This window comes from Sorex araneus, chromosome 3 (assembly GCF_027595985.1).
Source record: "Sorex araneus isolate mSorAra2 chromosome 3, mSorAra2.pri, whole genome shotgun sequence".
Classification (NCBI taxonomy): Eukaryota; Metazoa; Chordata; class Mammalia; order Eulipotyphla; family Soricidae; genus Sorex; species Sorex araneus.
Window position 1 is genome coordinate 74,759,372 of NC_073304.1, and position 15,958 is coordinate 74,775,329.

At 46.0% G+C, this 15,958-nt stretch overlaps 1 protein-coding gene across 1 annotated transcript in view; it reads right to left on the reverse strand.

Annotated features, from left to right (window-relative positions):
- LOC101539425 (T cell receptor alpha chain MC.7.G5-like) overlaps window positions 1-15,958 on the reverse strand; it is a 499,205-nt gene that overhangs the window by 55,248 nt on the left and 427,999 nt on the right. The window contains exon 4 of the mRNA XM_055132607.1: window positions 14,189-14,247. Coding sequence (XP_054988582.1) covers window positions 14,189-14,247 — 59 coding nt within the window. The remainder of the gene's footprint in view (window positions 1-14,188; window positions 14,248-15,958) is intronic.

Here is a 15,958-nt window from a genome sequence, read left to right on the forward strand (position 1 = left end):
CTGTTCTCTCACAAAGCCTTGCTGCCTCTTATCTCTGCCTCTTTCCCTTTCCCTCAACGTGCTTTGTGGACCTTTGAGAAACACAGGCTCCTGTATTAATACAATTTATCAAACTGCCCATAGACTTGATAACCAAATCCAGCCCCCCAGGGAAACGTGTATTCCTATCTTGCTCACACATCCGACATCGTTAACAACTGCATGCTAAACGAAGCAATTAAATTCATCTGCGTTTCAACAGGTCCCCCTGGATTTCTTTCCAGAGAAGATAATTAGTTAGCCACGAGAACTCACCCGCTGTGACCAACAGGGAGGTGCCTTTGCCAAAGTGGAGGGTGTACCCAGAGTTTGAGTTCCACAGAGCACATTCCCTAAACAAAAACCTCATAGTCACTACTCTGCCCCTCCTTCTTGTGTGATCCCCTAAAATACCTAATGTCTAGAACCCAACCACACAGCAGCCATACAGTCTCTGGGTCACCTGAGGCCACTTTTCACTGGGGAACTCATTTAAACGGATGTGGGAGAAGGTCACCCCTGGAGCAGGAGGTGGCAGTCCCTCCTGAGAAGCTATGCTGTGGGGTGCCCTGTTGCACGTGAAGAAGTGCAGGCTTTCTTTATGTCTGGCAGAGGAATACCCATCTGGGTCTGAGGTCAGCTAAGGGGTAAGGACTGGGGGTAGTTGTGCTTTATCTGCCCTCATTGAGTTAGTCTTTTAGGCCCCCCATACCCCAACACTTACTTGGTTCAACAGAGAGTTTAGTGCCTTTTCCAAAGATGAGTTTCTCTGAGCCACCTCCATAATTCACACAGTCATATGCGGCCTTACAATAATCAGTGGGTGAAAAGGATGGAGGGGGGAGACCCAGCAGGTGAGATCGCATTTCCCCCTAGTGGAAAGATCTCATTTAGGGGGGTTCACCTTGCAGCTGCAGCCACCAGTTCCTCAGCAGACTGGGGCATTTCTCCAGAAATAACAGAGAAACAGCTACCTCTGAGCTCTGTCTTCAACCCCTAAGCTTGCTCCAGAAAACAGACTGCTCTGTTCATGCCTGAACGACACTCGACAACTGCACAGTCAGGCACAATCATGCCCCTTTAGCATGGACAACTGGGGGGTGCGAGGTGGGGTGGTCAACATTGGGGTCTGAGAGAGGGATCAGAGTCCATACCCCTTTCAGAGCTATTGCTCTTCTGAAGAACAAAAGCCAACAAACAAGCCAATACAATACCACCGATGAGTGGACTGCATGTTGTGGAGAGAACAGATTCCTTTGGAAGAAGTCCTGATTCTGAGTTAGGTCTTTTTTGACTTTGTTGATTCATAGACTATGGCATCAGCATCAGCATCTCAACACACAGAGAGCCAACGAGGAAGCCAATAAATTTTTTGAGAGTGAATTCTTAGGATTGTCAGAATTATACATTAACAAACTTTCAAACGTCCCCAGCACAAAGACCCCCAGGTGTGTTGACCCTTTTGGGAGTGGCAGTGTCTGAGTGCCATGAAAGCTGCCCGGCGCTGCCATTCCTCTCATTCAGACCAATGTTGGACATAGGCTATGCCCTCACTTACTTGGCTTTACTGTCAGTCTGGTCCCTTCTCCAAAATTTAGGCCATAGTTATTATTGTCACAGCAATACAGCCCCTAACAAAAACCCCAGGGGTGCAACTGGGCCCCCAGGTGGCAGGGGCTAGGGGAAGAGACACTGACTGGTGCCACATGCCACAGCAGCCCCTTCTCCTTTCCTGCAGGACCCAAGCCATCCTGTCATGCTTTTTGGCTCATCTTGGCACAATAAACTCTGCTAATCTGACCCCAAATTGGCAGTCTGAGACTCCAAATCAGCTTCCAGACAGGTTCTGAATGGCACGAACCCCGACCAAAAATAAATCAGGCCCAAACACAAGTTTGTCTTCAGGGACCACTGTGTCTGAGGTATTGCTGGGTGGCATGCCCCAGAACTTCTATAATTTGCATCTTAATTATGAGTTCAACATACTCAAACTGCTCATCTATATAATTTCATGTTAATTATCATGTAGTCATTTCATAATTGGTAAATAATGAAACATGGCAGTGCTTTGGGGTGGGAGGTTGGCATATGATTCTCTTTTCAGAGGACCAAGGCATTGCACTTTATCAGCAGCTGAATAGAACAATTCTGCTCAGAAGCTGGTCATCTAGGGCATGGACAGATCTGCTGAGACTCAACCTGAAACATTCTTCAACGGTCTAGGCAGACCACTTCCTCCCATGGACCCTACCACCCTCCCAAAGTGATCAAAGCGAGGAGGACTCTTTAGTCTCCTTTTCATTCTGTGGCCTGGAGTGACCAAGTTCTGCTGGCAAATGAACTCCCGAGCCCACTGTTCCAAAGGAAACCCACAGAGAAATGAAGACGGAGAAGCAGGGAGAAGTCTGGTTTCCCAGACGAAAGGGAGAGTCTCAGTAACAGAAATAAAAATAACCCCAATAGATGGAAAGGATCAGGTCTCTCCTCTGTGAGATCACCCCCATCAGAAGGAAGGATCCCCAATCACCTGAGTTTCCCCTCCGCATCACTCTTTGACTTAAAGACATACCCAGTGCAGTTGTTGTTCCATTACTGACCTAGGGTGACCTGAGATGGGCACTGCCATGACTAGAGGACAGTGCTTTGTAACAGAGAGCTGCTGACTGCCTCCCCGTCTATCTCCATCTGTCACTCCCTTTCCCTGAGTTTCCCCAGGACCTTTTCTCAGTGGACAGCCTGAGTGAACCCTCAGGGATCCATATCTGTTATCTCAACTCTGGAGCATTAACACCTAGGAGGTAGCAGGTGCTGGCTAGATATTTATTTAACTAAGACAACCTACACTGATGCCTTTTTTTTTTCCATACAGGCTGTACTTAGGGCTTACTCCTGGCTCTGTGCTCAGAGATCACTCCTGGCTATGACTGGCGGGCCCATGTGGTGCTGGGCATTGAACACAGCTTGGTCCAGTGCAAAGCAACCAACTGCCTTACCTGCTGTTCTACCCCTCTGGCTGGTTGCCCCTCTTTGACCTCCGCTGACCATGGGTTGCTGACTTGGTTGCTGGCTCCTCACCTCAAGGGTGACGAGTTGTCAAGTTCAATTCCACAACCACTGGGAATTGAGCTCTTTGTCCTTTTGCTTTCTGGGCTTTATGTTAATAGATCTCTCTTGTCAGACTTGATGAGTGATGGGGCTAAGGAATCAAATGATTAATAATTGTTCTAATGTAAGGTCCCTAAGTCAGGCAGAGAGGCGGGTATGAGGACAAAAAAGGAGAGAAATCAAGTCTGTCTCCATTTCCACAATTCCTACAGAGGTCATTTTTTTTTTAATTGCAAAGGTGCTGCTAACACAGTGGCCTGTTTGTGGAACCCAGAATTTCCAAAATGTTCTTGTAGTCCATACAGTTACAAATGCCCTTTGAGTGTCCTTCAAAGCACAGACTGCACCTCCTTCCTCCTCTACACTGCTCTACACTTTCCATCTGCTGGGAACTATGCCAAAGACAAAAGACCCTGCTGAGAATCTTCAGGACTTCAGCAGAAGTTGGAAATGTCCCCAAAGTGTCCCCATCCCCAGGGCCAGAACACTCACAGGGCTGAATGATGAGCTGGGTCCCTTTTCCAAAGGTGAGTCTGTTAGTGCCTCCACCTGTATTCACACTCTGGGTCAACCCTTTACATAAATCTCTCAGAGCCTCTCAGAACCTACAGTTGCTCAATAGCCCACAAACACAGAGTGAGCTGAACGCCCTGGCTGCCCTTCCTCCTACTGGCCCTCTGCCCTTCTTCTTGCTATGCTAAAAGTATCCTAAACAAACCATCACCCCGGACAAGGCCTGAGTACAGGGATTGCTCCCACGTAACAGCCACATCACTGTTGCCTTCTTCATTAGAGCAGATGTCACCCAAAACTGTCCCCTGTCATGTAGGAGAGGGTGGGTCGGCCTGTGACTCTTAGTCGCAAATATTTAAAGGGCAATGAAAAGATGCTCTGGCTTGTACATCTTGAGTCTAAGACACAGCAACCCAATATCAGTCTAGAACAAATAACAGAAGACATGAAAGCTTCACTGTTGCCTCATACTTACTGGGCCTAACTGCTAAATGAGTCCCAGTTCCGAAAGTCAACGTGATGCCGCTGCCACTCAACTCACTGTTGTTGGCAGCTTTACAGAAACAAGGCAGATATGCTGGCCCTCACCGACCTGTCTGCACCGGCTTCTTCCTGACATGGATCCAGAAATGCTCCCCAAACCATCATCTTCTCTCACACCTCTCTCAGTCATAGACCCAGGCTACACCTCTAAGCTCAAAATCACAGAGGAAGGTTCCTTTTGGTGAGTCTAGACACGCAAATGGTGGGCCTTGTGGTCCATAGCAGCACTGCCATTTTTTTTTTTCAGTCCAATTTTATTTTAGAGCTGTGGGTCACACCAGTTAATTGGTGTGATTAACTCGCTCAAAGGCAGCCTAAGAAAAATTCTTAAATGAATCACACTCATCACATGCTTAGAATTTCGTTTTTTCCCTTTTCTTTCTTTGGATTCAATTATGTTGAAACCAGAGTCTCTTCAATAGGCAATGAGATTCAGGTTGAGATTAGGGAGGGCTAGAATGTCTCTTATACTTACAAGGCTTGACTCTCAAAATGGTGCCGGAACCAAAGATTATCCTGTTTGCATCATACACACAGCATCAAACTCCTCTACAAAAACTCTATCTCTCTCTTTCTGTGTGTGTGTGTGTGTGTGTGTGTGTGTGTGTGTGTGTGTGTATGTGCGCGCGCACGCATGACTGAGAATGGGCTATAGACCTGGAAACAGGAGACAATTACATTTTAGCACGTTGCATATAGGACCTGTTGGTATTTGACAAAGAAGCCACGGACACTGGAAAAATCATCTAAACGTGAAAAAGGTTGACTGTATATGGAATTATACTGTGTTTGCTCTTTGCTTCTTGGATTCACATAAATGCAGTGATACTCTAAACGGAATGTCCCAAAGGTTTAGTCTGTCTTTTCTTTCAGGAATTTTTCTAGCCCTTTAACTAGATTTTTTTTTTTCACTCATTAATCTTAATCACATCCCTGGTCACAAACAATTCTTTTGTGCTCTGCTGTCATCCAATTTCAAAAACCAGAACAATCACCAAAGATTTCTGTAAGTACTACATGAACAAGCTCATAATAGCTAGCTTCTATGCCAACTCTCCAAATACTTGGGCTCCAAGGTGGTTGTCCCCCTTAAGTAATGCATTTTTATCGAGTTACTCTTAGTTTCACTTTAGGGAGGGAAGTCACTCTTAAGGGACTAGGCCATTTTTTTCCCTGGTTTTGTTCATTTTCGCTAGGGTCAGTTCCCTGAGCACTCTGGCTACTATGGTCTCTGTGGCAGGGGTAAGCAGACTGGCCATTACTGGGCTCCCAGACCCCATAGCTCCTCTCTGCCCCATCTCCATACCCTTGAAGCTCCTTGTCACAAAATACAAAGTGACAAGGGCACCATTTTCTATTTTATCTAGAGAAAGGAGAGGAAAAAGATTTTGAAGTCTAAAGGTATTTTTTTCCTAGCCTAATTGGGAGACTCTTTATCATGTAGTTTTCACTAGAAGAGCCTGAGCTATCCAAATCTGAAGTTTTATGCCTTTAACGCAGAAAAAGAAAAAGAAAAGAAAAAAAAGGAAAAAAGAAAAGGAAAAGAAAAAAAAGAAAAGAAAGAGATATCTTTCAGGTACTGAGTAGTTAAGACAGCTGAGAAATCTAGACTTGGATAAATTCTTACTCTTTCAATATTTGTGAGGCTGTCTTTGGTTATAAAAAAAAATTTAAATTTTCCAAAGATTTTAATTTCAGGTGCAAAAAAATCTGTGTGCTTCTTTCTTTCTTTCTCTTTCTCTCTCTCTCTTTCTTTCTTTTCTTTCTTTCTTTCTTTCTTTCTTTCTTTCTTTCTTTCTTTCTTTCTTTCTTTCTTTCTTTCTTTCTTTCTTTCTTTCTTTCTTTCTTTCTTTCTTTCTCTCTTTCTCTCTCTTTCTTTCTCTCTCTCTCTTTCTTTCTTTCTTTCTTTCTTTCTTTCTCTCTCTTTCTTCTTTCTTTCTCTCTCTTTCTTTCTTTCTTTCTTTCTTTCTTTCTTTCTTTCTTTCTTTCTTTCTCTCTTTCTTTCTCTCTTATTATCTTAAACATAATTATTTTAAACAGATAACAAAAACAATATTTTTTCCTTGCCTAAATTTTAATATACTAAATGCAGGTGTATACTGAAAAATTCAACTGGGAACCCACCTGCTTCCTGAGCTGATTGCCAACCTTCCTCTTAGGATCAGTGCTTAGTCTTCCTATTGAGTTAACCCATCTAACTCCCAGTATCAGCACTTAGTACCCTTCCAAGTTCCTTTACCATCTGCAAAAAGAGACATGACACTGGACTAGTTTAGTAAAACTATATTGCCTGACATTCTGTCGGCCTGTCTTCCTTAAGCTCTGGGCCGGCTTGTCTCTTTGAAAGCCTGTTTCTCCCATGTCTTCTAAGCACCTGCAGTACACATAGTTAAAATTATCCTTCCAAATGAAAGTGGAAATGCAGTCATTATGCCTGAATTCACTTCACATGTCACAGTAGCACATGATGGCAGCAGCAAAAAACAGAATTGTGAATCATATTTTCTAGTCTTGAATTAATTATTAAAGGCTGGAGTTCCCCCCGAAAGCTCAGAAACTGAATTGACATTCATCTCTGCCAGTTATGAAAAAGGACAGATGGAAATGCTCCTTCTGAGCCCACATGATCTCGTGCAATCCCTGACATCTCATGTAGGTGACCTGGAAGTGAAGAAATGACTGAATCCCTGATGCCGAGGGAGTACTTACTGGGTGTAACGGTGAGTCTAGTTCCTGCCCCAAAGGTTAATCCTTTGTTCCCATAGTTAGAGCCACAGTGTTGTAAGTCCTTACAAAAACCATTGCTTCAAATTCTCCAATTTCTATTGCACATCCCCCTCACTTCTTGGAATTCCCCCTCCTTGTAATTTGCCTATGACATCAAAGCTACCAGTGACCTCCTCATACCCTTTCCCATGGGAACAACTGAGAAAAACTGAGAAAAAAACCAACCGCAATTAGGAGAGGAGTGATAAGTGAGGGCTGTTTTGATTTTTCTGCCAATTTTTTCTTCAGAGAGAACAGAAATCCTCTTTCTCTCTCCAGGTGATACCATTGAATCCCATTGGACCTGAGCATGGGAATGAGAGGGTGCTCCTGCCATCTTTCTCCTTTGAGAAAACCCACTATTGCCCACGGGCTCTGGAGCATCTGACTGCTCTAGCTCATTGGCCCTCCCTCGAGTCATCCTTCTACCCTGCTCTGCTCCTGAGCTCTCTGCCATAAAGACCCAGCTTCTCAGGCCAGTCCAGAGGTGAGGGGGCAGCTAGGGATGACCACAGCAGCAGACAACAGGATATCTGTCCCCTGGGGTGGGGGGGTTTCGGACAGAGAAGTAAAGAGCTGTCAGAGCATAAATCACTCTTGGGGTGGTGGGGCGGTGCTCTCTGCTCTGAACCAGAACAACTTATCCTAGAGACAGAGAAAACTCAGCCACAGACTTTTGACAACTCTTTCTGGAGTTTCAAGGGTTTAGGTAATTGATGGCGAGGAAAAAAAGTTCTTTGACTTACTTGGAAGGACTGTTAAACGTGTCCCTCTCCCAAAATAGATGTTCTGGTTACCGGTATTCCACTGTGATAGGAAGCTCAACAAAAACCGGGCAGAGAGAAGAGAGCCTGAGTATACACCTGGGCTCGGGACTCCGCCTACCGGCCGCCAGGCACGGCCCGGGCTCCTTCCTGTGCTGGAACTCAGCATTAGCAGAAAGGAGCTTGGGGCTTGGAGCAGCTGTGATGGGGAGAGGCTGGGGGGCCTGAGTCGGGGGAGAGGGGATTACGGGAGGCTAATGTGCATCCTGTGCTACTCACCGTCTAATTAAAGGTGTAGGCCCATTTGTTTTATGCAGGAGCATTTAAAAATTTCTTTTTCTTTTAAGATCTAATTTCTCTCCTGATGATCATCTGATTCTGAAGTGCATTTTAATTAGGTCTCTTTATTACATCTTTTTGATGCTGGGAAGGATTTTATTTCTCTCTGAAAATTCGGGAACATCTCATTTTCTTTGGATTAACCCAGCGTGAGGCCCGCTCACCTTGCTCCTTTCCAACCTGCTCCATTTCCCTAACAGTTCCCCCACCCCCGACCTCTCATTTAGTGATATCTTTATCCATCCCCAACCCTCCCTTGTCCCCCATGTGCTCTGAGAACATGTGTGGAGAATATAGAGCTCTGACTTGGTTTTAAAAAAGCCACCTTTGAGACCCAAACTCTCTGCTCATTTTTAAACCAAATTTACATTTGTTGTTCTTTAAACCACCCCCCTCCCCTCAACACACACCGTTGGACTCTATTCAAGTGCCCTTAGCTTTGTGTCCACCACCCCCATGCCACCTCTGCCCAAGCTTGTGACTGTTGCTGCCACTATGTTCCACAAGGACACTTACTTGGAATGACTGATAAGCGTGTCCCCTGCCCAAATGTCAACTTGCTGGTGGAGGTTGCTACACAGTCACCCAAGTCTTTGCAAAAACTGACAAGGTGCAAAAACTGACAGAGATCTTAGCCCTTTTCTTGAAGCCACTTCAAAAGTCATCTCAGCTACCTCTGGGATCTAGGAGCGGGTACCATCGTTGGGTCAGAGTCTGTCAGGGCAGAGAGGGCACTTGCTAGGGACGTTTGCTTCTCTAGGCAGTGGCATTGCAATTTCTGACATGCTGCAGTTTTGTACAGCATCCGTGAGCTCCAGTCTCCTCCTGCCTTCTCTATTATTCCCCCGCACCCCTGAGGTAGCCCAATCTGCATCTCATTTCCATCTCCAAGCCCCAGCTTGGTGACACCGGGTCCTCAGGCACCATTGATCTGCCTTTTCTGAGCACGCAACTGCTCACCGGCTCACATGATGAAAGGAGTGGAAATGCCAGGCTCTCGGAGGCTGAGATCTGGGCTCCTCGCTCCTTCTCTCTGGTCAATATGTTGTTCTCATTTGTCTGGCTAATGAGGAGCTGCCCTTTCTAAGTGGATGCGTTTTGCTGAAATGACAACTGCTGGAGAGTTAACAACAAAAGCAGAGCTCCCAAGGCAATTTTGGCCTTTTAGACCCCTTTTAGCATATTTCAGTCAAAAGGATCCCAGGCTCAAATATCAACTCCTCAGCTCTGGTGTCCACGTTACTGGGAGAAAGTCAACCAACACCCGCAGCACTAGCCCCTTGCTTATCAACACACCGGGCAACATTTTATACGCTCAAGCGGGTCACGAGAACCATCCGAGGTCTCAGAGGAACACTTTCAGTGCCACATCTAGCGGGTGGGAATTAGTGCTCTCTGAGGAGGACCAGGTAATATCAGAGATGCCAGACTACCTCCCCCACATTCACAGGACAGGGACTGCTGCCTGCACAGAACAGGGTCCTGACCCATCTTGTTTGGCATACCAGGGTATGAGGACACTAGCTTCCAGCGAGAGCCCAGGAAAAGAGTCCCCTGCAATCCCAATGGGAGGGGAATGAGGACATCACAGTGAAAGAAAGAACTTTCCCTAACTTTGAACTTTTCTCTCTTCCTGTCTCTCAGTCCTTTCATTTATCATTTCTGAGCACCCGCGGGACTCCAGATTCTCCTCGATCATTTCCATTTGACTCCGTTAGAGTCCATGCTAGAAAGGGCCAAGAGGTTGAAAAGTCATAATTCATGGTGCGTGCATGCGTGCGTGCGTGCGTGCGTGTGTGTGTGTGTGTGTGTGTGTGTGTGTGTGTGTGTGTGTGTGCCTGCTCTGGAAGTATGGAGGGTCATGCATGATGTGTTGGGCTTTTGCCTCTTTCTTGGCTTCACGGTTAGTTGCCTCCTTCCCCAAGTATCAGCTTTTCAGAACTATCTTCCTTTTCTCTGTGACAGGGTGTTTTACAACGACTGACAGAAGGAATTTTATGCATCTTAAAAAAAAAAAACACCAACAAAAAAAAACCCCAGTCAGAGCTTCTCTCTTCCCAGCGGGGTGCAGCAGCAAACCCAGGAAGCCAAATCTTTCTATCTGCTCTAATTATCAGCATGGATACAAGTCACCACGAAGAGAAGGGTATTAAGCCCTGTATCTGAAATTCTTGGGAATTAATTGTAATCCTTTGCCTGGTGGTTTCAGTGATAGGAATGGACACAGCAGATCTACCTTCTTTCTATTTGCTCCCTACCTCCCACCTCCCCTGCCAGCTCCCCACAATCTGTAGTTCTGCATCTATAGAAGCAGCCAGAGACATGCAGGGCACAGATAGAGATTTGCAATAAGACCTCGGATTCCCATTCAGTTTTCACGTTTTTCCCCCTCTGCTTTCATTTAAAACCCACTCTGAACTGAATGTCACATCTAATTCTCTCCCTGTGTGGAAGGTACCTGGGAAAATGGCTCGACTGTGCCAGGAGGATTTAAGAATCAAATGAGGAAGAATTTTCTGACAAGCAAGGATATTAATTGCTGAAGAGGTCCCGCAGAAGAGCCGGTTAGAAAAAGGGATCTCCCAAGTTGGAGCCCGTCCTGGAGAAGGTTGTGAAAGCAGCAAGGATTGCTTTCCAGCTTGCCAGGGCCAAGGCCAGCTTTGGCCAGCAGCAGGGGGAGAGAGTGTGAATGGCTCAGGGAACAAAAGGGAATCTGTGAGTTGAGATGAAAGGAAAAAAAAGGGACGTTGGTGACCTCTAGTTAACTTCAAATAAGATCTGGCTCCCAGGCAGCCTTGTTTCTTCAAACCAGGACTGAATTCCCAGAATTTCGCCTATGCCATTGCACTTACGTGGCTGGACAGACAAAACGGTTCCTTGTCCAAATGACAGCTTTCCGTAGCTGCTGCCACTTATAGCACAATGATAGGGACCTTTACAAGAACCCCAGGGGCTGCTGAGACACACGTCTCTTCCTCTGTAATTCTGGGGAGAGGACTCCCCCAAAGGGGCCTGAATCTGTGAGAGGGAGGTTTTCTTCGTCAAAGACAGCAGGCTTCATTGTCCTGGGACAGGGATCTGCTGCCTGTCCGGGGGTCTGTCTCCCTCAACTCCCACCTTCTCTCTGGTTTCCATTGGGGGCTTGCTGATTCCCCGTGTTCAGCAGCTCTCCCTCTAAAGGTCTCATTTCCATTTTACAGCATCATTTCCAGCACAATTTCTCTGATCAGTTTTCAAGACATGTCCTCCCCTCCCTTCGAGGTGTCACACATTTCTGATGACAATGAATTGATTACAGGGAGACAGGAGGAGAGAGTGTGGCTTTGAGGCTTTGAGGAGGCTGACTAGAATTAGATGAGGTCTAGGCTCCAGCCCAGAGAAACACTATCTCCTGAGCCTCCCTTTGCGCAGGGCACCCCTGTAACTAAGGGGAGTGATAAGCACATCTAGTCCAGGGTTTCTTTACATCCCTGACTTTTCCATGAGTCTTGAGCCTGGTGAAATGTTCGAAGTATTTCACAGGTGGACTGGAGCACTAGCACAGTGGGTAGGGCGTTTGCCTTGCACGCGGCTGACCCGGGTTCGATTCCTCCATCCCTCTTGGAGAGCCCGGCAAGCTACCAAGAGTATCCCGCCCCCATGGCAGAACCTGGCAAGCTACCTGTGGTATATTTGATATGCCAGAAACAGTAACAACAAGTCTCACAATGGAGACGTTACTGGTGCCCGCTCGAGCAAGTCGATGAACAACAGGATAGCAGTGCTACCGTGCTATTTCACAGGTAGTTTTAGGCTAGAGTTTTGCTACAGAAATTGACTCTCGTGGGAACTGACCTGGGTTTAGTAAAGAACCTTTGTTCTGGGAAACTCTCCTCAATCCCAGACCAAATGGGAATACTGGTCGCCCTACAGTCCTTCCTGCGGTATTCTGACCACACACAGCATCCCAGGGGCTCTCGTGGTTGAATTAATTGATGCTTCTGTTAGAGATAGGCCCCTGCGCATTTACTTGGGGTTATTATAAATTGAATCTTCTTCTGTGGCTGCCTGCCACAACCATAGGAAGAGCCTGTGCACCTCTGGGCCACAGGGGGGTAGGAGCAACATTTGCTCAGTCTCATTATGAGGCAAGATGGTGGTCAAGCCCCAGCCCCCAAGGAAGAGGAAAAAATATTTTAGCTCTTTAATGGCATTCAACATGTAAACACTCCAACTGTTTTGACTGAATTTATGCCAGTCTCTAAGTCTTCAAGCGGCCACTTACTAGCAAAAGGTCCAAAGCTTTCGCTAGCTTATCACCTATGTGGAAAGGGTGAGAGGGAACAGCTAGGCTTTAGCTAAGAAGAGTCCATCTGCTCTAAGGACAGTGGTCAGGCATTCGAATGACCCTCCACACTTTTTCCCTGTTTCACAGAATCTGTTCAAAGAGCTCCCCTACTTCAGCCTCATTGATATCAGGGACACAAACAAAATCAATTGCCTCAAACAGACAACACCAAAGTGCTACTGTGCCCTGTGGCTTGAAGGAAAATAGAATTTAATCATAGGTCTCTGGACTCCCACCTTGTCCTTTAGACCTTGCCTATAAAGAATCCGTTGCATGGAAAGTGCAGCATAGGACTGTTGTTCATGATCTGGAAGGATGCTTACTCTGCACAGATACTTGCCTTCCATGCTTAGGATGTCAAACTCCCTGGCCTCTTCAGCATTTAAAGCCTAGGACGTCTGGCTCTCAGTTCCCTAAGATGCTAACCATGGTGTCTCTGTGCTGTGCACACTGGGACATACACCGCAGCCCTGTTCTGGAGTGTTGCCTGCAAGACTCCAGTGATAAAACCTTCTAATCCTGTCCCCAGATTAGGCTATTCACCTTCTGAAAAATGACGTCCTTGAATCTCCCAGGATGTTCCTATGGATCCCCTTGAAGCTCTAATTAGGAAAGACCACAGAGACTACTGACTGCACGGGGTGTAACAATATCATGTATTATTCATCGCTGCCGTTGTTGCAGACTGTGCCCCTGCTGAGAAGGCACTTCTGCGCAGGACAGCCTCATGGCTAACCACACAGCAGTCATCAGACAAGACTGATCCAGAACATTCCAAGCCCTCAGCTAGTGGGGCTGCATTAACTCTTTCCATGCTGTATGCGCAAACTCACTTCATCACTTTTATCCTGGGAGCCTTCCTCTCCGCCTTTCGTTTCAGGAGCTGTGGGCTGTATTCTGCAACACGCCTCCCACGGCTGTATCCTCTCCCAGTCACAGAAAGAAGATGTGAGTAAACGAAACTCAGCACCCGGGAATTTAATCAGTTTATAAACACTCGGAGAAGTCCACCAGGAACACAGAATTTCAGGAAGTGCCCATAGCAACCCCAGTCCCTTCTTTTAACTTTAAAGCATTTTGGACTTTTCCAGATACTCAAATATTATCAATATTAGGGAAGAATGGGTGTATCTGTGAGGGAGAGAATGATGTGTTCTTACAACTCAGAGAACAAATAAATTTCCCCTCTCATAGTGGAACTAAATGGCAGCTCAGTCAGTTATTTTGGTAACTGAGGGAAAAGGAGGGTTAAATGCTTTGTCTGGGCAAACCACGACAGAGAACTCACTTACTGGATGGGAATTGAGAAGAGTTGAGGAGATAAAGTGCAGATTAAAAGGAAAGAAAAAAAGAAGGAAAGAAAGAAAGCAAGCAGTCTGTCAAATTTCCAAAATTCATTAATGAAATTGTAGGGCTCCATTATTTCAGGAGATAAATTTAGGCGAGCTTTAGTATCTAAGTCTAGAAGATTTATATTTGTTCAACTGAATTTGCATAGTCAAAATATGCCAATTTCCTCTTTATCTTTTTGGCAAACATTTCCTGGCTTTAGCTGAATCCCTCAGGATCCTGTGTTCAATTTTTCTCCCTGTACCAATAATCTCATTTATGATGGATGATAGGAATGTTTTTTGACCAAAGGTAATTTAGTATTTGTACAATGGAGTTCTAATCTCTCTGATGGGGATCATATTCTCCCAACACAAACATTAAATTTGGGATGTTTGGGGGAGAGATAAGCAATTTAAACCCAAGAAAAGAAATGTTTTGTGACTTACTCCTCCACCCCCAACCCAAGTGTCTTCAAACTTACTTGGATTCACAGTTAAGACAGTTCCTTTTCCAAATGTCAGTTTATAGCTGCTACCTCCACTAACAGCACAGTGTGGAGAGGCTTTACAGAAACTGGTCAGGAGCTGCTCTTTGCAAAAGGCCTAGGGGGGTAAGTTTGGTCTTGCTTCCACAGTCTTTTGCTAACCTGCAGATTACTGGATTATAACCCTAGAAGGCAGCATCTGAGGACAGGAACTTTGATAGAGAGATACAGCATTTATTTCTAGTCAAAAAATTATTTTCCTTCTTCCTCCCTCTCTTAACTTCTTCCCCTCCAGTTTTAGTCATCCAGTTTTTGGAGGTCTTTTAAAAGTGTCTACCTCCGATGCCCAATCACATTGTTTCTACTTGATTTTTTGAGGTAATTTCTCTGCTCATTACTATTATTTTTTTGGGGGGATCACACAGGATGATGCATGGGGGTTACCCCTGGCTCCTGGCTCTGTACTCAGGAATTACCCCTGTCGGTGCTCAGGGGACCACATGGGATGCTGGGAATCGAACCCGGGTCAGCCTCATGTGAGGCAAATGTCCTACCTGCTGTGCTATTGCTTCAGCCCCTTCTTTGCTTTTTATTGACTTGACCTACATCTACTCACTGGTCTGGCTTACTGGAAATGAATTGCAGAAGGGAGGAGAGAGCGAAGACTTTTCATAGCTCTGTCAAAGTCAAAACTTGAGGCCATGTTGGCCTTTCCTGCTCTGCTTCGCTATGGTGGACCCTGATCACAAGTGCAAACCCTTTCAAGAAAGCAGGTTGGTCTGTGGTCCCGAGAGGAAGAAGTGGTGGGAGCCCCGCTATTTTGGATACTCACTGGGGTTGACGGTCAGCCTGGTTCCTTGGCCAAATACCCAAGCAGTATTTCCTGAGTTACACCACAGCAAATGGCTTTACAGAAACTGTGGGAGGCCCCACCCCACTTCCCCTGAGGCAGATGCCTGCAGAGCCCTCTCTGCCCCATGGCTGCTGGCTGTGGGTAGAGGGGCGTCCCAAAGAGCAGGGAGGTTTAAGATGGGTCTTTGGGCTGCCTACTTCTTCCTTGACAAGCTCCCTTTGAGCAGCTATAGGCATTTATCAGGTTTTTAATATCTTTGCCAGTCATATATGGAACATCTTCATTTTCACTTCAACCTTTTTCCCCCTTTTCCCTTTCCTCTTCCTTTACAGAGTTCTCCCCCAAACAGTTGGATTCAAAGACTCTTTAATGTCAGAATACACTAGGTCTCTGGAGTGAAGCTAAGCTGACTGCCTCCTTAACATTTCTGGTTGGCATCCTAGGGCCTGCGCAACGGGGACCTAATCCCAGGGCTGAGACAGGAAAGGTGAGAGGGAAGACAGAAAATCCAGGGGAAATCCTGCCCTCTGAGACATCTGGTCCCTGCAGATTTACAAGGACTTATTTCTGTGCAATCTTCCCCTCCCCCTCTTTCCTGCACTGTCTCCAGCCTAGGTGGGACCCTCTCCTCAGATGAGTGTTAGGAGATACCCACCGGGGCTCCCTTTACTCTGACAATAGGCCTGGTTTTTCTTTGCTCTGTTCAGGGAGATGTGATTGAGAAACAATTTCCAATTTTGTAGAGTGAAGAGGATTAGGAGAAAATCTGTTTGCCTCTCTTTTCCTCCTGCCTCCACCCTGCTTCTCTTCAATAAAAACTATTTATGGAAACATCCCCTTTAGGGTTAGAGAAACATGGCAAGCGTCTAATCTCTTCATCTTTTTTCCTGCTTGTCTGTATACTGCGAGTCATA